The following is a 24794-nucleotide window of genomic DNA, read 5'->3' on the forward strand; positions in this document are numbered from 1 at the left end:
ACTGTTTTAAAATGGTATGCCATATAGCTTCTTGAATTTGTTAAGAAGTATTTTAACGCATTTTCCATCTGTATCTCTAGTGTTTACATAAGCATAGCCTTCCTTAGTAAAATATACTTGTAATTTCCTATAGTTTACGCCGGTATAAAAGTAGAAAGAGTCTTGTTCTTCGCTATAGTAGTAAAACTCAAACGTATGCTCGCCATAGTCTGTAATTTCAATTGTTTCATCTTCTAGTTCGTCGACAAATTCGAATACAATATCTCCAAATTTGCCTTTGTTCTTATTGTTTTCAGAACGAGTGACCCAACGCAAGTTTTCAAGTCTATTGTCGTTTCTTATATGGTTTATATGGTCTACAAAAGGTAAATTGTTAGGGTTCGGTATAAAATGAGTTGCAATGACGACATGTTTAAGATAGTTTTTTCCACTCATATTCATAATAGCATATCCGTTATTTCCCTCCCATCCGCTTAAAACTCTTTTTGTCTTTTTGTTTCTGATTTCAAATGACTCACAACAGTGAATTTCATATTTCTCATCTAACAAACAAGTTTCCCAACGGTCTTCTCCAACAAACTCAGCGTACATTTCAAATAAAATAAAAAAATATATTTTTTAAAAAATGTTTTATTTTAAATGGTATGCCATTTCATACTCTTCATCTAACAAACAAGTTTCCCAACGGTCTTCTCCAACAAACTCAGCGTACATTTTTATAAAAATAAAAAAATATACTGTTTTCTTTACTTAACATAACCACCAGCTACCATAAGTCTTTGACGCCAACCCATACCAGCTAATGAAGGTTGACTTGGTTTAGTCTCCAGACTAAACTTTGGTTTCTCTTCTTCTATTGGTTTATCTTCAGTTTTTGGCTCCCCTTCTTCTATTGGTTTTTCGTCACTTTTCGGTTCATCTGACTTTACCTCACTTGCTGGAATAGTTGTGTCGTCAACATCTTCATAAATATCATATGCCATTTGTGCTTGTTTTCCTTTCAACTTTTTGTGTTTGTTGTAAAGTTTAGAATATTTCGACTCTAAGTCAATGAGATGTTCTATAATGAACTGTTGGTCAGTGAAGTAAACTTTTCCATCTGTTGTCTCGAAAGCTCCCACAGACTTCAATATTTTATTTGTGAGAGTCTGTTTCTTTTTTGAGATACTAGCCGTTCCATTTTTATGAAAAGTGACTTTGTAGTTAGAGTTTGTATTTCCAGACCTGGCACTTTCTATTATTGAATTTTTCTCTTCATCTGTAAGTTCTTTGACAGGTTTTGACAATGGTTCTGAACTTTTTGTTTGTGGGGTGAGATCCACCGTTTCAACTTCTTCGGTCATTTTCATCTCAGTAAAAAATTTTAGTTTGGTTTGTTTTCAACTGGTTGTTGAGGTTTTTTAAGTCGGTCTAAAACTTCCTGAGGTATAGGAAGAACTTGACAAACACGTTGTGTAACTGCTGGAAGCCGACAAAGCCATCTTGAACCCATTTGTCTCAATGCTGTATTGTTCATTTCATCTCAGTAAAAAACTTTACATACACCACGTTTGAGGCGGTTGAGGTTGGTTGTTGTTTACCCACTGTTGTGCATGGTTATATCCTCTGTTAAAGAATCTTTCACCTTGGTCCATATAGTGTCCTGCTTGGTTATAGTAGTCATTTGCTTTGTTATAGTAGTTTCCTGCTTGTGTTCTTACATTGTCCATCCATCCTTGAACTTTTCCTCTTGTTTCAGGATTTGGAATAAGATTTGCTGCATCTCGTGCTACATCCCAACCTTTCTGTACAGTTTGTATAATAGGTTGTGCTTTCTCTTTAAGTATACCTAATGTACTCAAAATCTTCCTTCCAACTCCAAATACACCTCTGGCTATTGTTCCCACTGCGGGTAAAAATCTAGATGCGACTCCTGCTAATGCGCCAAATAAACCCATTTCTTATAGGATAAAAATGACGAATCCAAACAAGGACCCCTATGTTTCTAAAGCAACAAAGAAAGCACTCATGGTAAAAATCTTTAGTTCAACACCAAATGCTTGGTTTATGGATATCTTGGAAAACATTCCGAGAGTTAGAACAGATGGACCACCATACTGGCTAATATTTGTCGGTCAAAACACAAGATACTGTGAAGCCATACCATTATGGTCCAAAAATATTTTAGATGTGAAAACTGCTTTGACAATATTCGTTGACAAATACCATCCAACAAAACTGACATCTGACTGTGAAAGTTCTTCTTCGTCAATGTTTTGTAAAGACTTTGTCATGAACTTCATCGTCAATGTTTTGTAAAGTTCTTCATCGTAAATGTTTTGTAAAGACTTTGTCATGAACTTCTTCGTCAATGTTTTGTAAAGACTTTGTAAAGTTCTTCTTCGTAAATGTTTTGTAAAGTTCTTCATCGTCAATGTTTTGTAAAGACTTTGTAAAGTTCTTCTTCGTAAATGTTTTGTAAAGACTTTGTCATGAACTTCTTCGTCAATGTTTTGTAAAGTTCTTCTTCGTAAATTTTTTGTAAAGACTTTGTCATGAACTTCTTCGTCAATGTTTTGTAAAGTTCTTCTTCGTCAATGTTTTGTAAAGTTCTTCTTCGTCAATGTTTTGTAAAGTTCTTCATCGTAAATGTTTTGTAAAGTTCTTCATCGTAAATTTTTTGTAAAGACTTTGTCATGAACTTCTTCGTCAATGTTTTGTAAAGACTTTGTCATGAACTTCTTCGTCAATGTTTTGTAAAGTTCTTCTTCGTAAATGTTTTGTAAAGACTTTGTCATGAACTTCATCGTCAATGTTTTGTAAAGTTCTTCATCGTAAATGTTTTGTAAAGACTTTGTCATGAACTTCTTCGTCAATGTTTTGTAAAGACTTTGTAAAGTTCTTCTTCGTAAATGTTTTGTAAAGACTTTGTAAAGTTCTTCTTCGTCAATGTTTTGTAAAGTTCTTCTTCGTCAATGTTTTGTAAAGACTTTCTCATGAACTTCTTCGTCAATGTTTTGTAAAGACTTTGTAAAGTTCTTCTTCGTCAATGTTTTGTAAAGTTCTTCTTCGTAAATGTTTTGTAAAGACTTTCTCATGAACTTCTTCGTAAATGTTTTGTTGAGACTTTGTCATGAACTTCTTCGTCAATGTTTTGTAAAGTTCTTCATCGTCAATGTTTTGTAAAGTTCTTCTTCGTCAATGTTTTGTAAAGACTTTGTAAAGTTCTTCTTCGTCAATGTTTTGTAAAGTTCTTCTTCGTAAATGTTTTGTAAAGACTTTCTCATGAACTTCTTCGTAAATGTTTTGTTGAGACTTTGTCATGAACTTCTTCGTCAATGTTTTGTAAAGTTCTTCATCGTCAATGTTTTGTAAAGTTCTTCTTCGTCAATGTTTTGTAAAGTTCTTCTTCGTCAATGTTTTGTAAAGACTTTGTAAAGTTCTTCTTCGTCAATGTTTTGTAAAGTTCTTCTTCGTCAATGTTTTGTAAAGACTTTGTCATGAACTTCTTCGTAAATGTTTTGTTGAGACTTTGTCATGAACTTCTTCGTCAATGTTTTGTAAAGTTCTTCATCGTCAATGTTTTGTAAAGTTCTTCTTCGTCAATGTTTTGTAAAGTTCTTCTTCGTCAATGTTTTGTAAAGTTCTTCTTCGTCAATGTTTTGTAAAGACTTTGTAAAGTTCTTCTTCGTCAATGTTTTGTTGAGACTTCTTCGTCAATGTTTTGTAAAGACTTTGTAAAGACTTCTTCGTCAATGTTTTGTAAAGACTTTGTCATGAACTTTCTTGTCTATGTTTTGTAAAGTTCTTCATCGTAAATGTTTTGTAAAGACTTTGTCATGAACTTCTTCGTCAATGTTTTGTAAAGTTCTTCTTCGTAAATGTTTTGTTGAGACTTTGTCATGAACTTTCTTGTCTATGTTTTGTAAAGACTTTGTAAAGTTCTTCTTCGTAAATGTTTTGTAAAGACTTTGTCATGAACTTCTTCGTAAATGTTTTGTAAAGTTCTTCTTCGTAAATGTTTTGTAAAGACTTCTTCGTCAATGTTTTGTAAAGTTCTTCTTCGTCAATGTTTTGTAAAGACTTTGTAAAGTTCTTCTTCGTAAATGTTTTGTAAAGTTCTTCTTCGTAAATGTTTTGTTGAGACTTTCTCATGAACTTTCTTGTCTATGTTTTGTAAAGTTCTTCTTCGTCAATGTTTTGTAAAGACTTTGTAAAGTTCTTCTTCGTCAATGTTTTGTAAAGACTTTGTAAAGTTCTTCTTCGTCAATGTTTTGTAAAGACTTTGTAAAGTTCTTCTTCGTCAATGTTTTGTAAAGTTCTTCTTCGTAAATTTTTTGTAAAGACTTTGTCATGAACTTCTTCGTCAATGTTTTGTAAAGACTTTGTCATGAACTTCTTCGTCAATGTTTTGTAAAGTTCTTCTTCGTAAATGTTTTGTAAAGACTTTGTCATGAACTTCATCGTCAATGTTTTGTAAAGTTCTTCATCGTAAATGTTTTGTAAAGACTTTGTCATGAACTTCTTCGTCAATGTTTTGTAAAGACTTTGTAAAGTTCTTCTTCGTAAATGTTTTGTAAAGACTTTGTAAAGTTCTTCTTCGTCAATGTTTTGTAAAGTTCTTCTTCGTCAATGTTTTGTAAAGACTTTCTCATGAACTTCTTCGTCAATGTTTTGTAAAGACTTTGTAAAGTTCTTCTTCGTCAATGTTTTGTAAAGTTCTTCTTCGTAAATGTTTTGTAAAGACTTTCTCATGAACTTCTTCGTAAATGTTTTGTTGAGACTTTGTCATGAACTTCTTCGTCAATGTTTTGTAAAGTTCTTCATCGTCAATGTTTTGTAAAGTTCTTCTTCGTCAATGTTTTGTAAAGTTCTTCTCGTCAATGTTTTGTAAAGACTTTGTAAAGTTCTTCTTCGTCAATGTTTTGTAAAGTTCTTCTTCGTCAATGTTTTGTAAAGACTTTGTCATGAACTTCTTCGTAAATGTTTTGTTGAGACTTTGTCATGAACTTCTTCGTCAATGTTTTGTAAAGTTCTTCATCGTCAATGTTTTGTAAAGTTCTTCTTCGTCAATGTTTTGTAAAGTTCTTCTTCGTCAATGTTTTGTAAAGTTCTTCTTCGTCAATGTTTTGTAAAGACTTTGTAAAGTTCTTCTTCGTCAATGTTTTGTTGAGACTTCTTCGTCAATGTTTTGTAAAGACTTTGTAAAGACTTCTTCGTCAATGTTTTGTAAAGACTTTGTCATGAACTTTCTTGTCTATGTTTTGTAAAGTTCTTCATCGTAAATGTTTTGTAAAGACTTTGTCATGAACTTCTTCGTCAATGTTTTGTAAAGTTCTTCTTCGTAAATGTTTTGTTGAGACTTTGTCATGAACTTTCTTGTCTATGTTTTGTAAAGACTTTGTAAAGTTCTTCTTCGTAAATGTTTTGTAAAGACTTTGTCATGAACTTCTTCGTAAATGTTTTGTAAAGTTCTTCTTCGTAAATGTTTTGTAAAGACTTCTTCGTCAATGTTTTGTAAAGTTCTTCTTCGTCAATGTTTGTTGTAAAGACTTTGTAAAGTTCTTCTTCGTAAATGTTTTGTAAAGTTCTTCTTCGTAAATGTTTTGTTGAGACTTTCTCATGAACTTTCTTGTCTATGTTTTGTAAAGTTCTTCTTCGTCAATGTTTTGTTGAGACTTTGTAAAGTTCTTCTTCGTCAATGTTTTGTAAAGTTCTTCTTCGTCAATGTTTTGTAAAGACTTTGTAAAGTTCTTCTTCGTCAATGTTTTGTAAAGTTCTTCTTCGTAAATGTTTTGTTGAGACTTTCTCATGAACTTTCTTGTCTATGTTTTGTAAAGTTCTTCTTCGTAAATGTTTTGTAAAGTTCTTCTTCGTCAATGTTTTGTAAATGTTTTGTAAAGTTCTTCTTCGTAAATGTTTTGTAAAGTTCTTCTTCGTCAATGTTTTGTTGAGACTTTCTCATGAACTTTCTTGTCTATGTTTTGTAAAGTTCTTCTTCGTCAATGTTTTGTTGAGACTTTCTCATGAACTTTCTTGTCTATGTTTTGTAAAGTTCTTCTTCGTCAATGTTTTGTAAAGACTTTGTAAAGTTCTTCTTCGTCAATGTTTTGTTGAGACTTTCTCATGAACTTTCTTGTCTATGTTTTGTAAAGTTCTTCTTCGTCAATGTTTTGTTGAGACTTTCTCATGAACTTTCTTGTCTATGTTTTGTAAAGTTCTTCTTCGTCAATGTTTTGTAAAGACTTTGTAAAGTTCTTCTTCGTAAATGTTTTGTAAAGACTTTCTCATGAACTTTCTTGTCTATGTTTTGTAAAGTTCTTCTTCGTCAATGTTTTGTTGAGACTTTCTCATGAACTTTCTTGTCTATGTTTTGTAAAGTTCTTCTTCGTCAATGTTTTGTAAAGACTTTGTAAAGTCTCTTCGTCAATGTTTTGTAAAGACTTTGTAAAGTTCTTCTTCGTCAATGTTTTTGTAAAGACTTTGTAAAGTTCTTCTTCGTCAATGTTTTGTAAAGTTCTTCTTCGTCAATGTTTTGTAAAGTTCTTCTTCGTCAATGTTTTGTAAAGACTTTGTAAAGTTCTTCTTCGTCAATGTTTTGTAAAGTTCTTCTTCGTCAATGTTTTGTAAAGACTTTGTAAAGTTCTTCTTCGTCAATGTTTTGTAAAGACTTTGTAAAGTTCTTCTTCGTCAATGTTTTGTAAAGACTTTGTAAAGTTCTTCTTCGTCAATGTTTTGTAAAGACTTTGTAAAGTTCTTCTTCGTCAATGTTTTGTAAAACGTCTAAAGTTTCTAAAGAGTCTCTCAAAAGTATACTTCTTTGAACGCCCGTAACTTTACTATAGCGACGATAGACCCTTACTTGTCCGGACATAGTTATACTATTTTGAGTCCTCTACCGAAAAGTCAACAGCAACGACTTTCAAAAATTTTTAGGGCTAGAGGGCGCAACGCGCCCGGGAAGCCCCCTTCACCCAAAAAAAACCTCATTTTATACCTCATTGCATACTAAACATCTTCGGGGCTAGAGGGCACGAAGTGCATGGAGGCCCCACTACCTTTTTTTTTAATATAAAGGTATATGTTTTGATCTCTTCGATTTGCGACTATTGCAATTGAAAAAATGTCGGGTTCTTGTTTTCTGAAAATAATTGCAAATGGCAAATATTTTTTCGAAGATAAGTATTTAATTCTATTAATCATCTCTAGATTAAACTCATCGATCCATCGTACAATAAGATACTTCGATTTTATTGTTGGCATCTTCAAAAATTTGTCAGAACCTTGTAGAATTAACTGAGCTTCAATTTGAAGGGAAACATCTTTGTCTTGAGGATCAAAGCATGTAAATTCGGTTAGAAGTGATTTCAACGCGTTATTCTTAATTGAATTATTTTTCGCTGCGTTGTATAATATAAAATACAAAAATTCGGATGGATATTTGCAACTTGATGGAAAATATTTCAAAAATTCAATTGTGCTTACATTGATAGGAACTCTATTTGACACTTTTAGCAGATTGGCAAATTCTTTGAAGAATTTGTCAAAAGCATATAGCGATTTCTTTTCAAAGCAATTGGATAAATAAGGACAATATCTGCATAAATATATAATTGTATTCAATGCAGATGTTTGCTCAGAATAGATATAACATGGATGAAAAGTTCCATTGCTTTGACTTTCAGAATGTATATTACTATTAGGTACTGTAACAGGCGGTTGTGATGATGTGTTTGCATTTGATTGTGTACTCATTGAAATTTGTTCAGATTCATTTTGAATCTGGGAAGAAATTAATTCAAAATAACGAGATCCATTATAATTAAATACAACCATTTTATCATCACATTGAGAAAAATCATCGAAATCTAATTTATCAATAAATGCTTGGTCAGTTAAAAGAGTAGAAGTAATTCTAATTCTGTTAGGAAAATTAATTCTCATCTCCGTTTCAAAGTCAATATCGTTCTTTGTGATTCCATCTCTAGTCATTAACTGTTTTAAATTAAATGGGCACATTTCTGTTACGCTAAAAGCGATGTGTAGAAATTTCTGATTGAACGACTGTTTATAAGCATCAATTGCTGCCATATAAATCACTTGTTCTGCAAATTCTTCTCTTTTATTCAAATCTTTGGGAGCAAAATTTTTTGAGTAATCTTTATATAATTGTCGAACTCGGCACTTGAAGCAGTTTGCAAGAACAACGTCAAATGGCTGCATGACGTGCGTGCAGTGCGGGGGGAAAGTAATAACATGTATGTTATTGTCCTTTAATAATTGTAGAGCAATTTTATTTCTCCTTGATATATGCGAATCAAGGAGAATATAATGAGATTCACGTTCATTTGGAGCTCCAAATGTTTCATTAATATAGTACGCGAAATGCTTACTCATTCATAGAATAATTTTTTGTCATGTATCCTGATGTTTTGAGCTAGGAGACCATGTCCCCTAACCACATCTTCAATATAATCCGGAATTGAATCGCAGTTCTGAGTTTGTCGAATAAACATTGGCATAAAAGACTTTCCTGCAGCATTGCATGTGCAAACAACGGAAACATGCGATTTAAGAACTGTTTCTTTATTAGCTTCTAACTCTTCCAGCTGCTGCTTATGATCTCCTCTTGATATTACATGTAAGTCATTTTCGATAGTTTTGGCCAAATGAGTTTCGTCCATATTCCATAAAGTTTGTGGATCGATCCCCTGCAATATATTACAAAATTGTAACATCCATCGCACAAGCGTTAATCTTGTACAATAATGTTTTCGATTTTCTTCAATAGATTGTGCAGTACTCAACTTAAAATTATATTTTGGCAATACTGCCTGGATAAACTTTGATATTGGATCATCTGATTGGCGATCTGCTAATAGATCATTGATTCCTCCTTGACTTTTTCTTCTTTTTTTAGCAATTGGAGGAATAGGAAAAGCTGCATAAATTTATTTCGCTCAATTACTAATTGACGTGCGTGCTTTGTTGCATCTGCAAGAGTCAATCCTTCATCATTTTCAACAGAATCCTCGATGAATTTCATAAGAATTACTTCATCAACTTCTGAAAATGTTGCGTCATTTGTGTTTTCTTTACCAAATTCAAATCTATCACCATTGAGAGAAGCTCTCACGCATCTTCTTACCTTATTATCGTTTGCAGGGGTGATTCCATTGTAAAAAATTTCATTAATGAAATCAGCAATTGTCTGACATGCAACTCCAGAAAAGAAAAGACCAGTTGCAAAAACTTGCTCATCTGTTGCAAAATAAAACATTACAACAAAATAAGTCATGACGATTTGAAACAAACTGAAATTATGGTTGCGAATTGCAATGTTCTTATTGTATAATATATTTCTGAAATGATATAAGTTATTGATCGTTTTGTAATGCATGAAAATTCGGTTCAATTCATTTTTGACACTTTACATATCGGATGTATTATCTAAGAATTATATTATAAAATAATAATTTTGTGTTTTATATGTTTATTTGTATAAATTGATTCAAAAAAAATGGAAAGACAAGAAGTGGATCTGCCAAATGAAAATCAGTTTTTGAACTTTGTATAAGGAATTGTTGGCTATGATGTACTGATCATGAATCAGTACATCATAGCCAACAATTCCTTCCCAAACAGCGGGAAACTTTGTCTGAATAGTTTAACATTCAGACAAAGTTTCCCGCTGTCAGAGAGGGAATGGAAGGGTAAGAGGTATATATTCATAATGTATACCTCTTACCCTTTCATTCCCTCGAGAAAGTTCAAAAACTTGGGTGCAATCAGAACTGATTGCACCCAAGTTTTTGAACTTTGTACAAGGAATTGTTGGCTATGATGTACTGATCATGAATCAGTACATCATAGCCAACAATTCCTTCCCAAACAGCGGGAACTTTGTCTGAATAGTTTAACATTCAGACAAAGTTTCCCGCTGTCAGAGAGGGAATGGAAGGGTAAGAGGTATATATTCATAATGTATACCTCTTACCCTTTCATTCCCTCGAGAAAGTTCAAAAACTTGGGTGCAATCAGAACTGATTGCACCCAAGTTTTTGAACTTTGTACAAGGAATTGTTGGCTATGATGTACTGATCATGAATCAGTACATCATAGCCAACAATTCCTTCCCAAACAGCGGGAAACTTTGTCTGAATAGTTTAACATTCAGACAAAGTTTCCCGCTGTCAGAGAGGGAATGGAAGGGTAAGAGGTATATATTCATAATGTATACCTCTTACCCTTTCATTCCCTCGAGAAAGTTCAAAAACTTGGGTGCAATCAGAACTGATTGCACCCAAGTTTTTGAACTTTGTACAAGGAATTGTTGGCTATGATGTACTGATCATGAATCAGTACATCATAGCCAACAATTCCTTCCCAAACAGCGGGAAACTTTGTCTGAATAGTTTAACATTCAGACAAAGTTTCCCGCTGTCAGAGAGGGAATGGAAGGGTAAGAGGTATATATTCATAATGTATACCTCTTACCCTTTCATTCCCTCGAGAAAGTTCAAAAACTTGGGTGCAATCAGAACTGATTGCACCCAAGTTTTTGAACTTTGTACAAGGAATTGTTGGCTATGATGTACTGATCATGAATCAGTACATCATAGCCAACAATTCCTTCCCAAACAGCGGAAACTTTGTCTGAATAGTTTAACATTCAGACAAAGTTTCCCGCTGTCAGAGAGGGAATGGAAGGGTAAGAGGTATATATTCATAATGTATACCTCTTACCCTTTCATTCCCTCGAGAAAGTTCAAAAACTTGGGTGCAATCAGAACTGATTGCACCCAAGTTTTTGAACTTTGTACAAGGAATTGTTGGCTATGATGTACTGATCATGAATCAGTACATCATAGCCAACAATTCCTTCCCAAACAGCGGGAAACTTTGTCTGAATAGTTTAACATTCAGACAAAGTTTCCCGCTGTCAGAGAGGGAATGGAAGGGTAAGAGGTATATATTCATAATGTATACCTCTTACCCTTTCATTCCCTCGAGAAAGTTCAAAAACTTGGGTGCAATCAGAACTGATTGCACCCAAGTTTTTGAACTTTGTACAAGGAATTGTTGGCTATGATGTACTGATCATGAATCAGTACATCATAGCCAACAATTCCTTCCCAAACAGCGGGAAACTTTGTCTGAATAGTTTAACATTCAGACAAAGTTTCCCGCTGTCAGAGAGGGAATGGAAGGGTAAGAGGTATATATTCATAATGTATACCTCTTACCCTTTCATTCCCTCGAGAAAGTTCAAAACTTGGGTGCAATCAGAACTGATTGCACCCAAGTTTTTGAACTTTGTACAAGGAATTGTTGGCTATGATGTACTGATCATGAATCAGTACATCATAGCCAACAATTCCTTCCCAAACAGCGGGAAACTTTGTCTGAATAGTTTAACATTCAGACAAAGTTTCCCGCTGTCAGAGAGGGAATGGAAGGGTAAGAGGTATATATTCATAATGTATACCTCTTACCCTTTCATTCCCTCGAGAAAGTTCAAAAACTTGGGTGCAATCAGAACTGATTGCACCCAAGTTTTTGAACTTTGTACAAGGAATTGTTGGCTATGATGTACTGATCATGAATCAGTACATCATAGCCAACAATTCCTTCCCAAACAGCGGGAAACTTTGTCTGAATAGTTTAACATTCAGACAAAGTTTCCCGCTGTCAGAGAGGAATGGAAGGGTAAGAGTATATATTCATAATGTATACCTCTTACCCTTTCATTCCCTCGAGAAAGTTCAAAAACTTGGGTGCAATCAGAACTGATTGCACCCAAGTTTTTGAACTTTGTACAAGGAATTGTTGGCTATGATGTACTGATCATGAATCAGTACATCATAGCCAACAATTCCTTCCCAAACAGCGGAAACTTTGTCTGAATAGTTTAACATTCAGACAAAGTTTCCCGCTGTCAGAGAGGGAATGGAAGGGTAAGAGGTATATATTCATAATGTATACCTCTTACCCTTTCATTCCCTCGAGAAAGTTCAAAAACTTGGGTGCAATCAGAACTGATTGCACCCAAGTTTTTGAACTTTGTACAAGGAATTGTTGGCTATGATGTACTGATCATGAATCAGTACATCATAGCCAACAATTCCTTCCCAAACAGCGGGAAACTTTGTCTGAATAGTTTAACATTCAGACAAAGTTTCCCGCTGTCAGAGAGGGAATGGAAGGGTAAGAGGTATATATTCATAATGTATACCTCTTACCCTTTCATTCCCTCGAGAAAGTTCAAAAACTTGGGTGCAATCAGAACTGATTGCACCCAATTTTTGAACTTTGTACAAGGAATTGTTGGCTATGATGTACTGATCATGAATCAGTACATCATAGCCAACAATTCCTTCCCAAACAGCGGGAAACTTTGTCTGAATAGTTTAACATTCAGACAAAGTTTCCCGCTGTCAGAGAGGGAATGGAAGGGTAAGAGGTATATATTCATAATGTATACCTCTTACCCTTTCATTCCCTCGAGAAAGTTCAAAAACTTGGGTGCAATCAGAACTGATTGCACCCAAGTTTTTGAACTTTGTACAAGGAATTGTTGGCTATGATGTACTGATCATGAATCAGTACATCATAGCCAACAATTCCTTCCCAAACAGCGGGAAACTTTGTCTGAATAGTTTAACATTCAGACAAAGTTTCCCGCTGTCAGAGAGGGAATGGAAGGGTAAGAGGTATATATTCATAATGTATACCTCTTACCCTTTCATTCCCTCGAGAAAGTTCAAAAACTTGGGTGCAATCAGAACTGATTGCACCCAAGTTTTTGAACTTTGTACAAGGAATTGTTGGCTATGATGTACTGATCATGAATCAGTACATCATAGCCAACAATTCCTTCCCAAACAGCGGGAAACTTTGTCTGAATAGTTTAACATTCAGACAAAGTTTCCCGCTGTCAGAGAGGGAATGGAAGGGTAAGAGGTATATATTCATAATGTATACCTCTTACCCTTTCATTCCCTCGAGAAAGTTCAAAAACTTGGGTGCAATCAGAACTGATTGCACCCAAGTTTTTGAACTTTGTACAAGGAATTGTTGGCTATGATGTACTGATCATGAATCAGTACATCATAGCCAACAATTCCTTCCCAAACAGCGGGAAACTTTGTCTGAATAGTTTAACATTCAGACAAAGTTTCCCGCTGTCAGAGAGGGAATGGAAGGGTAAGAGGTATATATTCATAATGTATACCTCTTACCCTTTCATTCCCTCGAGAAAGTTCAAAAACTTGGGTGCAATCAGAACTGATTGCACCCAAGTTTTTGAACTTTGTACAAGGAATTGTTGGCTATGATGTACTGATCATGAATCAGTACATCATAGCCAACAATTCCTTCCCAAACAGCGGGAAACTTTGTCTGAATAGTTTAACATTCAGACAAAGTTTCCCGCTGTCAGAGAGGGAATGGAAGGGTAAGAGGTATATATTCATAATGTATACCTCTTACCCTTTCATTCCCTCGAGAAAGTTCAAAAACTTGGGTGCAATCAGAACTGATTGCACCCAAGTTTTTGAACTTTGTACAAGGAATTGTTGGCTATGATGTACTGATCATGAATCAGTACATCATAGCCAACAATTCCTTCCCAAACAGCGGGAAACTTTGTCTGAATAGTTTAACATTCAGACAAAGTTTCCCGCTGTCAGAGAGGGAATGGAAGGGTAAGAGGTATATATTCATAATGTATACCTCTTACCCTTTCATTCCCTCGAGAAAGTTCAAAAACTTGGGTGCAATCAGTTCTGATTGCACCCAAGTTTTTGAACTTTGTACAAGGAATTGTTGGCTATGATGTACTGATCATGAATCAGTACATCATAGCCAACAATTCCTTCCCAAACAGCGGGAAACTTTGTCTGAATAGTTTAACATTCAGACAAAGTTTCCCGCTGTCAGAGAGGGAATGGAAGGGTAAGAGGTATATATTCATAATGTATACCTCTTACCCTTTCATTCCCTCGAGAAAGTTCAAAAACTTGGGTGCAATCAGAACTGATTGCACCCAAGTTTTTGAACTTTGTACAAGGAATTGTTGGCTATGATGTACTGATCATGAATCAGTACATCATAGCCAAACAATTCCTTCCCAAACAGCGGGAAACTTTGTCTGAATAGTTTAACATTCAGACAAAGTTTCCCGCTGTCAGAGAGGGAATGGAAGGGTAAGAGGTATATATTCATAATGTATACCTCTTACCCTTTCATTCCCTCGAGAAAGTTCAAAAACTTGGGTGCAATCAGAACTGATTGCACCCAAGTTTTTGAACTTTGTACAAGGAATTGTTGGCTATGATGTACTGATCATGAATCAGTACATCATAGCCAACAATTCCTTCCCAAACAGCGGGAAACTTTGTCTGAATAGTTTAACATTCAGACAAAGTTTCCCGCTGTCAGAGAGGGAATGGAAGGGTAAGAGGTATATATTCATAATGTATACCTCTTACCCTTTCATTCCCTCGAGAAAGTTCAAAAACTTGGGTGCAATCAGAACTGATTGCACCCAAGTTTTTGAACTTTGTACAAGGAATTGTTGGCTATGATGTACTGATCATGAATCAGTACATCATAGCCAACAATTCCTTCCCAAACAGCGGGAAACTTTGTCTGATTCCACACTAATTTTATTAATTTATCTAAACTTTTATCCTCGTCTACAATTTAATCATCAATAATTATCTCTTGTTCTATTTCACTATTATATATATATATATATATTTATATGATTTGATTTAAAAAAAATAAATAAATTAATAAATCATTTACTCAAATATATCAAAAGTTTTATTTTTATATATAAAGATAACTACTTTTAAAAAAAATACCCTATATATTTTGCCATGTAAACTATTTTTGTCATGTAAATTTGTCACTTTTTGTCAGAAGTGAAGTGAACCGAATTTTCATGCACAACAAGTTATTGATCGTTTGAAATATTTTATATTTCTTATAATTATCTCTAAAATTGACCTTATTAAGCCACCAGATATCAGAATAATCATTTGTAGATGTATATTCAACCAATTTTAATTCAACAAGTTTTAAAAAGTTCTCAGGAACTGAAAATTCTTTTGGAATATAATTTAATTGTTCAAAGTTTTGGAGTTTATATATTAGTTCTAAAAAATTTTGATTATTCTGTATTACGTATGCGTTCTCTTCATTAGATTTTGGATCAATTAAATTATTATCATTTTGATTTTCAGTTGAACTGGCATTTTGATTTTCACTTTGAATATTTTCGTTAGAACTAGTATTTTGGTATTCATTATGATTACTTTCACTAATAGTATTATTTTCATTTATACTCTGAATATTCTGGGTCGAACTTTGATCGGGGTTGTCTTCATGATTTTCTTCTGTTGCAATAGCGACTGGTTGCTTAAATTTGTACTGTAGAGGTAAAACAGAATTTGATGCTGTTTTCACGAAATATGTACGGGAATTGAATTCTCGTAGGCATTCTGATGAAAGAGTAAGATGCTCACTTGTTATATCTTCAATAGAATACTCCACGCTAGCATAATCTTCATAATGATTACGAATATCTTCACGATTTGTATGCCCTCCTGTTTCAGTTTTTTGAGTAAAATGTTGTTCAGCTAGGAAGTTTTTAAATTTTGTAAGTGCTTCTGTTTTTTTGGTTTCTTGTTCGATTTTATATTCAGCTAAATTTTTTCTTGGGATTCGTGGGTGCGAAATATCGCTAAAATTTGGTTCAATCAATTGCATATTTATCTGCCGGAAGAAAGAAGTATCTATTTGGAAAAGTTGAGCCTGCTGCTCCATTAATTTATTTCCAAAGAAAGGACAGAAAATTGAAAGAAAGGACAGAAATTTGATAAAGACAGAAGTTTGAATAAAGGACAGAATATTTGAATATAAATATTTAGATCTATGTACATTACTATTTAGATATCACAATAATAATTAAAAAAAATAAAATTGGGATTAAAATTGTTAAATTCTATCAAACATTTGTTTTTGAAACTGTAAAAATACTATATAGATAAATATGTAGTTAAATACAAAACTTTTGTCTAAAAATGTTGAATTTGTTACCAAAAACAATTGAAGCTCTACAAGCATATTGAAGACAATCTACTCACGTTTTCTATTAGTTCTAATGATGAAGTAATGACTCTATGTTCTGTGTGCTTTTAAACAAACTTTTTATTCGGAATAATATTTTATATTTCCAAAAAAATCAACTAAGAACTAAACACATATAATGAAATTTATATAATAATTGTACAGATGTATATTATAGACAATTTATTGTTAAAAACTTGAATATCTTTAAAAATGTATATTTTATTACCTTTTTATTAAGAGTATCATAAAAACCAAAAATAACCTGACTATTGTTTAGGTTTTATAATTTGAAACAGATAATAAATTTCAAATTTTTCGATTTCGATATTAACTTGTGAAGAATCTTCGCATAAAACAGTTTGAAACAAAGCCAGTCGATCCCAATACTCCATGAACTGCTCTGTATTTAAAATTTCTTCGAAATCATCGTATAATTTTTCTTTTGCTTCTTTTATTTGATCAAATATTCCAATATATTTAAAATGGAAATATATTAAAGCTATGTTTTGTTTTGACTCGAATGTCAAATCATCATACTCATTATATTTTTCTTTCCAATATGAAATTTCTGAATTCATATCATAAATACCTCTTTTAGTCAAGATTGAATAAATAATGCATTTCATAACGAAATATTCCATGTATGTATTGTCAGATATGTTACAATTTTCATAATATAGATCACGAAAGTTTAATAACCAATCTTTGAGTACATCTAACTGCAACAAATCTCTGAAACATACTTGGAAGAAATAAATAATAATTTTCCCTAGTAAGTAGTTCTTCGTAAGCAAAAATATTGAAAAAAGATGATCAATTAAATGCGAAAATTCATCAAACAATGTTAAACTTTTGAAAATTTCAAAGTTATTGTAAATAACACGATAAAATGCCATGAGAAATTGATTGTTTGTAAATAAAATGCAATTATCTGTTAAAAATAGTGGAATAAGATCTCTTTCAAGATAAAAATCATGTAACTGAATACAAAATATAAGATATTCGGCTGATTTATCGATATCTGTGTTTTCTTTTAATTCACAATAAAAAGTGTTTTGAATTTCTGGATCAAGTTGCATGAATATATCATAGGCTTTATCATATAAGCCATCTTGTAGACTTTGGACTATTTCTTGACGACAATTTGATAAATCTAGTTGAATTTCACGATTATCACGGTAATCTATCAAACTTATCTCGCAATGTTCTGTTTCATCAGGATATGTTTGTGGTCCATTTACTTCTTTGTAATCATTGAGACCGTCCATTGGTTAAAAAAAAATAAACATTGCTGAATCAAACTTAGGTCTCCCAAAAAGATACTTTAATATTAGCGGTTATACCATAACTCAATTTCATGCTAAGTTCTTAATATAGCTATTTAATCTGTTCCTACCCAAAACGGTTTTTGTCACCAAAATCTTTTTTTACACGAAATCCCTATGAACTGTAAATAAATTATTGCTTATAAGCTTTATGAATAAAATTTCATATGTATAGACTATCGAATTGTAAAGGGAAAACTCATTCATTTCTTTAGAATATGAAAATTTAAAAGGTGACCAAACTATTTTTTGAAAGTCCGCCATAACTTTAATGGTACTATTTCAGCGTGTACAATGAATACAAAAATTCTAAGAGTGCCACATAAAATAGTACTTTAGACTTGAGTTAATGCTACCAAGCAAATGTTAAAAAGATGACTTTAGTGTTTTGATAATCAAAGATTAAAATCATTATTGTCTAAATCAATAATCATAACGACAGAAGTTAATGTTTTTTCATAAGTGCTTTAAATCCACTTTTAAAAGTATACCTCAAAAATCAAAATATCAAAAAAAATTGGCCGATAGGTTTGGCTTTAATTTTTGTCTGCTTTTATGATTTGATATGGATGTTATAATTTTAAAAGTTGAGCCAAATTCACCAATAGATTTTTGAGATTTGCAAATACTCAATAATTTTCAGCGTGTTATCTTTTATTAAAAGAACTATTTGGTTTCAGTATCATATAAATTGATATTTACTTTCTATTTGAACCTTCATTTAGCTAATGATTTAATAATACAGATTTCATCTAGTCCTTATAAGAGAATTTTGAATTTGTTATAATAAAAAAACAAACAGATATAGCTTACACTTCTATAATAAAGATACCTTTTATAGAAATCAGTATGAAATGTGTTTTGGCTTATTGGAAGCATATCAGACATAATCGCCATAATCAAAAAATCTATATACCCAATAAGTAATAAATTTGTCGATATAGATTTTCCATAAAATTAGTTTTTAGTCTGATCTTAAAATAAATTTAATTTTTTATAAAAAAAATCACATTTAAAAATACCTTTTTAGTAGCTCGAAATCCTGTTGGTGGGTTTCGGGCGTACTTCAAAATTAGCTTTTCTTCTACATATGAAAAAAAAAAAAAAAAAAAAGGTAGTGGGGCCTCCAGGCACTTCGTGCCCTCTAGCCCCAAAGATGTTTAGTATGCAATGAGGTATAAAATGAGGTTTTTTTGAGTGTTGTCGGGCTTCCAGGGGCTGCGCCCCTTCTAGCCCTTAAAAATTTTTGAAAGTCGTTGCTGTTGACTTTTCGGTAGAGGACTCAAAATAGTATAACTATGTCCGGACAAGTAAGGGTCTATCGTCGCTACAGTAAAGTTACGGGCGTTCAAGGAAGTATACTTTGAGAAGCCTTTTCTGTCATTTTTCAGGAAAAAACATTTTTATTATATATATAAAATGAATTTTACAAAACCACCGTTACCCTTCTTTGGAAATAAGAGTAGATGTAAAGATATTCTATTGAGAGAACTTAAGAAACTACCGAAAGGTCTAACATTTGTAGATTTGTTCGGTGGAAGTTTCTATATATCCCATTTGTGCCATACCGTATTCCCAGACTCAAAGATTATATGCAATGACTTCGACAACTATATGAACGTCTCAAACATATACCAGACACAAACAAAATATTGAGTGAGTTGAAAGAAAAGATACCTATAGGTAAGATGGAAAGTATACCATTAGATAAGAAAGATATTGTGAGAGAGGTTTTTGAAAAAAGCAGAATATATAGACTGGATAGTATATCTGCTAGACTATTATATAGTGGTTCTATAAGAGTTCATGACATTGAAACACTTATGTCAAACGTTTTATATCTTAACTATACAAAGGTTTTCAAAGAGGACATAGAAAAATATATTGAGGGTATAGAGTTTGTGAGATGTCATTGGACAGAGTTGTATGAAAAATATAAAAACAAGGAAAATGTTTTCTTTATAGTAGACGCCGTTCTATAACACATACGATTTTCAATACCAAGTAGACTGGACTTTGAGAAGACTCTTTAGAAACTTTAGACGTTTTACATAACCATCCATGCTTTTACTTTACATCCGATAAAAGTGGTTTGGAAACCGTTATGAGATGGTTAGAGGACATACATGACTATTGTTTTAAATATGACAAGATAGAATATGAGAGAGGTCCTATAAACCGGAGAAAGTGTCATAACAAAGAAATTTTATTGGTAGGTAAATGTGGTTTGAAATAGGACTACTTGTTTTAGGTTTTTTCCATTGTGTCATCTATTTCTTTGACGTGGCAGAAAAGTACAGAGAATATGAAGATGAACCAATGCCTGCAAATGTTCAGTATATGTACTCGTAAGAGATATTTTTATCTAATATTAAATGGACGCACAGAACTTAGCGAATGCACAGAAACCCGGACAACCAAACCCAGAGAATATTCCAAATGAAGTTAGAATACAAACTGCAATGGCAAACTATGGTCAAGTGCCAACAGATGTACAAATGCAAACTGCCATGTCAAATGACGCTGCGTTAGGTTTGCCACCATGGTATGCAAATATGAGATGGAAAGAGTTTTATACAAACCCTGAAGTGGGATATAAACAACTCTATGCAGATGACGCGAACACAGGAGTTGACCCAGAGTATGTTTTCTACCAGAGGAGAAATAGAATGTATGAGCTCCAGTTAAAGAATGCTATGGAACTCAACAGGAAACGTAAGAGACTAGGCGGACATTAGATTTTTACATATAGTAAAATGGGTTTCTTCAGTAGTATTGGAAACTTCTTTCGAAATGTTGGAAGAGGTATATGGAATGGAATAAAATCTGTCGGAAGAGGAATTTGGAACGGTGTCAAAAATATTGGTAAAAGAGTAGGTCAGTTTCGTTGGTATTTACCTAAAGACCCTGAACCAGAAGAACAAGCTCCTGTTATACAACAGCTGAACCTGCACCACAGTCTAGTTGGCAACCAAATCCAACACCCAACCGTATTAAAAATTATATTTTTACCGTTCGATAGTAGTTGTATATGAAACTAAGTTCTAAGTAAAACGCATGGTATAATGGAACTATTCTCTTTCTTCCATCTGTTGTAAACCATACTTGAAAGTCTGAAATACTTCCACTTGGTGGTTCATATAGCTTTGTAGGTTTTTCGTAAAAGTCATTTGCCAAGCATAAAAAAGAGTTTTGTGCACCAGAAAATGAAGCATGAACTATAATAGCATCTGAGTCGAAAACATTTTCATATGTTCCATTAGGGTTTTCGACTTCATAAAAGTCCGGGTGTACTGGATATTCTGCAGGCTGATTTAACATCCTCAAAATCTATACATGCCAAGTTGTTATATTTTGTAGAAATATAAACGTTTTCTCCAAGGTCTTCTATTCTATTGATTTTAACAGTTGCATTTTTCCTGTCATAAACAATATCGAGATGGTACTCTCCTTCGTCAATGTTAAACTGGTTTGCATATTCGAGATAGATATCGTTTATTTTTTCTTGAAAAGCTTGAAGAGTTGTTTCTAAGTTTACAAGCAAATTCACTTGTAAAAGTTTTCCCTGTTCAAATTTCTCATACGTACGTTTTTCTTTGTTATAGTATCGAACTTCAAAAAACCGACCGTAAATGGGAAACCATGTATGGCTTCTGAAATGAACTTCATTCTACGAAAGCCAATAGCTTTTGTGACGGATGGGTCTCTTAACCATCTTAACGGGTAGTCAAAACGATAGCCTTCATGCTTTACGGTCTCTGTCTCAAACTTTTGACCGACATTCGTAAAAAGTTCATCTAATGGTTTAGTTGTAGCAACTCTAGAATTTTCTTTTTCTATTGAAAGCATATTTTATCTAGAATAAAAATGTCAAATGAAACAGCGTCTATGAGAGAAATACAACACAACCGACAACTCATTATACAAGCTCTAAATAAGAACACAACAAACTTTTCAAACTATTCTAAGATATCTGAGTCATTGAAAGAAGGAAGCTTAAAACTGACGATAAACCCAATGACAGATGAGTTTCTGTTTCAAGACAACAAGAACCATACTGTTTGTATAAATCCAACAAAACGAACTTTAAACGAGAAACCTATAGATGAACTTCTTTTGAAAGCAGATGTTGACAACAAAGCTGACAAAGAGTATGTAGACGATGCAATAGCAAAAGAAGAAGAAAGAGCTAACAAAGCTTATGCAACGAAAGAACATACTCATACCATTGCAAATATTACAAACTTACAAGAAACCTTAAACAGGAAAAGTGACGTTGGACATACACATACCATTGCAAATATTACAAACTTACAAGAAACCTTAAACAGGAAAAGTGCCGTTGGACATACACATACAAGTTTTACAACTGTTGCTATAGAAAATATTGAAGGAACGGTTGAAGAAACTGGTGGGGATGCATTATATTTTAAACCTCTTAACTTTCCAGAAGGTTTAACATCGGATAAAAACATAACAACGATGAGATACATTAGATGTAGAGATGTTTATGTCATGGAGGATGAAAATAAAGTTAAATTCACTGCTCAAGATTTATATGACAAGAAAGCTGACAAAACAGAGCTTCAAACATTAAAGACAGAAATACTTCAAACCATTTACCCGGTTGGTTCTATTTATACGTCAATGAACTCTACCAGACCAGAAGTAGTACTTGGTTTTGGAACTTGGACTCAAATAGTCGACAGGTTTTTGTATTGTGCAAACTCTTCAAAGGAAACAGGTGGAAGTAAAACGATTTCAGGTGAAAATTTACCTGCACACAGTCACTACATAGATTTAAGTACATCTCAAGCAGGTTGGCATAAGCATAGATATTGGGATTGGTCAGCAATGACAAAAGGTAAAGGATATGATGTTAAAGACAACGTTAAGTTTGCTATAGATTGTTACTGGAGTAACACTGAGGGAGGAGGAAACCATACACATCGCGTTTCAGGGTATACGCAAACAACGGGACAAAGTAAAGACTACATGCCACCTTACATGACAGTTTACGCATGGATAGAAATGCTTAGTCGTCATTTTCAACTTCTTTAGCATATTCGTCAGGAGTTGTCTTATATTTGTTAGGAACTGTCTTTGAAAGTATACCACCTTGAACTTTGACAAGTTTGAAACGAGGTCTGACAATAGTAGTTTTATCTTCTGCTTGCAGTCTGTACATTTTGCCATGTTTGCCTAAAACTTCATAATATTCTCTTGTATACTTTCTTCTATTTTTACGAACACGAATGTGAGTACCTGTCGGGTACTTGTTGTTGTCATAGTCAATAGTATTTTCATATGGGTCGCGTTTAGGTATTTCTATTTTACTTTGTCTCCTTTCTGAAGTTTGAAGCCCGGCATTCTTTCTTGTTTGTCTCTTTTGACTAAATTGTTAAATATATAGTCTTTCTCTAAGTCAGGGTTGTTTTTCATTTCTTCGGGGGAGTGTTTCCCAACCTTTTGTTTACGGCTATTGTAAATATTTAAAACTTGTCTCATCTTTGCCATGGAGAAATGTCTGTACTTGTCGTCATATGACATTTCATTTGCTTCACCACCTTGTGGTTGTTTAAGTCTCTTAACATTTTATACAACCGTCAATGACACCAAGAGCAGAATGGTTTTGGTCGACAATGAAATATTGTTTACATTTTTTGAACGCAGATAGTTTTTAATATCGTCTGATTTGAAAGAACTTTCACAGTCAGATGTCAGTTTTGTTGGATGGTATTTGTCAACGAATATTGTCAAAGCAGTTTTCACATCTAAAATATTTTGGACCATAATGGTATGGCTTCACAGTATCTTGTGTTTTGACCGACAAATATTAGCCAGTATGGTGGTCCATCTGTTCTAACTCTCGGAATGTTTTCCAAGATATCCATAAACCAAGCATTTGGTGTTGAACTAAAGATTTTTATCATGAGTGCTTTCTTTGTTGCCTTAGAAACATAGGGGTCCTTGTTTGGATTCGTCATTTTTATCCTATAAGAAATGGGTTTATTTGGCGCATTAGCAGGAGTCGCATCTAGATTTTTGCCCGCAGTGGGAACAATAGCCAGAGGTGTATTTGGAGTTGGAAGGAAGATTTTGAGTACATTAGGTATACTTAAAGAGAAAGCACAACCTATTATACAAACTGTACAGAAAGGTTGGGATGTAGCACGAGATGCAGCAAATCTTATTCCAAATCCTGAAACAAGAGGAAAAGTTCAAGGATGGATGGACAATGTAGGAAGACAAGCAGGAAACTATTATAACAAAGCAAATGACTACTATAACCAAGCAGGACACTAATGGACCAAGGTGAAAGATTCTTTAACAGAGGATATAACCATGCACAACAGTGGGTAAACAACAACCAACCTCAACCGCCTCAAACGTGGGGAATGTAAAATTTTTTACTGAGATGAAATGAACAATACAGCATTGAGACAAATGGGTTCAAGATGGATTTGTCGGCTTCCAGCAGTTACACAACGTGTTTGTCAAGTTCTTCCTATACCTCAGGAAGTTTTAGACCGACTTAAAAAACCTCAACAACCAGTTGAAAACAAACCAAACTAAAATTTTTTACTGAGATGAAAATGACCGAAGAAGTTGAAACGGTAGATTTGACACCACAAACAAAAAGTTCAGAACCATTGTCAAAACCTGTCAAAGAACTTACAGATGAAGAGAAAAATTCAATAATAGAAAGTGTGAGGTCTGGAAATACAAACCCCAACTACAAAGTCACTTTTCATAGAAATGGAACGGCTAGTATCTCAAAAAAGAAACAGACTCTCACAAATAAAATATTGAAGTCTGAAGGAGTTTATGAGACAACAGAGATGGAAAAGTTTACTTCACTGACCAACAGTTCATTATAGAACATCTCATTGACTTAGAGTCGAAATATTCTAAACTTTACAACAAACACAAAAAGTTGAAAGGAAAACAAAAACAAATGGCATATGATATTTATGAAGATGTTAACGACACAACTGTTCCAGCAAGTGAGGTAAAGTCAGATGAACCGAAAAGTGACGAAAAACCAATAGAAGAAGAGAAACCAAAAACTGAAGATAAACCAAAACCAAAGTTTAGTTTGGAAACTAAACCAAGTCAACCTTCATTAGCTGGTATGGGTTGGCGTCAAAGACTTATGGCAGCAGGCGGTTATGTTAAGTAAAGAGAAAAAATATATTTTTTATTTTTATAAAAATGCCCCCACATAGAATGGACAGAAGGTCTGCTAGAATAAAAGCAGAGTTAGAAAGATATGGTTGGAGAGTTTCGAAGAATTTTAAATATAGGAAGGGAAGACCCATAAAAGTCTATGACAAATTGTCTGGTCTT

The 24794-nt window shown here is 33.4% G+C and overlaps 6 protein-coding genes and 3 pseudogenes across 9 annotated transcripts, besides 4 other annotated features; 5 read left to right on the plus strand and 4 right to left on the minus strand.

Moving 5' to 3' along the window:
* Positions 1–2274: part of a mobile genetic element that runs on past the window's edge.
* Positions 7–591, minus strand: TVAGG3_0540610 (His-Me finger endonucleases family; the record flags this gene model as incomplete). Its single annotated transcript, XM_051237897.1, has 1 exon — positions 7–591. The coding sequence occupies one exon, from the start codon at positions 589–591 to the stop codon at positions 7–9; it is 585 nt and encodes a 194-aa protein (XP_051095721.1).
* Positions 747–1343, minus strand: TVAGG3_0540620 (phage tail repeat-like family; the record flags this gene model as incomplete). The annotated part of the gene is made up of 1 exon (XM_051237898.1): positions 747–1343. The coding sequence occupies one exon, from the start codon at positions 1341–1343 to the stop codon at positions 747–749; it is 597 nt and encodes a 198-aa protein (XP_051095722.1).
* TVAGG3_0540630 (uncharacterized protein) lies at positions 1364–1516 on the minus strand (the record flags this gene model as incomplete). Its single annotated transcript, XM_001292290.2, has 1 exon — positions 1364–1516. The coding sequence occupies one exon, from the start codon at positions 1514–1516 to the stop codon at positions 1364–1366; it is 153 nt and encodes a 50-aa protein (XP_001292291.2).
* A 6580-nt stretch (positions 2275–8854) lies between the features above and the next one.
* On the minus strand, positions 8855–9259 carry TVAGG3_0540640 (uncharacterized protein; the record flags this gene model as incomplete). The annotated part of the gene is made up of 1 exon (XM_001305164.2): positions 8855–9259. One exon carries the CDS (start codon positions 9257–9259, stop codon positions 8855–8857), a length of 405 nt encoding a protein of 134 aa, XP_001305165.2.
* A 177-nt stretch (positions 9260–9436) lies between these two features.
* Positions 9437–9481: a mobile genetic element.
* Positions 9482–9536: 55 nt separating this feature from the next.
* Positions 9537–14635: a mobile genetic element.
* Positions 14636–18863: 4228 nt separating this feature from the next.
* TVAGG3_0540670 lies at positions 18864–19612 on the plus strand (annotated as a pseudogene). The gene has a single exon. A coding segment is annotated over exon 1 (749 nt).
* A 294-nt stretch (positions 19613–19906) lies between these two features.
* Positions 19907–20182, plus strand: TVAGG3_0540680 (uncharacterized protein; the record flags this gene model as incomplete). The annotated part of the gene is made up of 1 exon (XM_051237899.1): positions 19907–20182. One exon carries the CDS (start codon positions 19907–19909, stop codon positions 20180–20182), a length of 276 nt encoding a protein of 91 aa, XP_051095723.1.
* Positions 20183–21572: 1390 nt separating this feature from the next.
* Positions 21573–24794: part of a mobile genetic element that runs on past the window's edge.
* Positions 23448–23848, plus strand: TVAGG3_0540700 (annotated as a pseudogene). Its single transcript has one exon. A coding segment is annotated over exon 1 (401 nt).
* TVAGG3_0540710 (uncharacterized protein) lies at positions 23868–24020 on the plus strand (the record flags this gene model as incomplete). Its single annotated transcript, XM_051237900.1, has 1 exon — positions 23868–24020. The coding sequence occupies one exon, from the start codon at positions 23868–23870 to the stop codon at positions 24018–24020; it is 153 nt and encodes a 50-aa protein (XP_051095724.1).
* Positions 24035–24627, plus strand: TVAGG3_0540720 (annotated as a pseudogene). The gene has a single exon. A coding segment is annotated over exon 1 (593 nt).

The sequence above is a fragment of the Trichomonas vaginalis genome, chromosome II (assembly GCF_026262505.1).
Source record: "Trichomonas vaginalis G3 chromosome II, whole genome shotgun sequence".
NCBI classification, from domain to species: Eukaryota; Parabasalia; order Trichomonadida; family Trichomonadidae; genus Trichomonas; species Trichomonas vaginalis.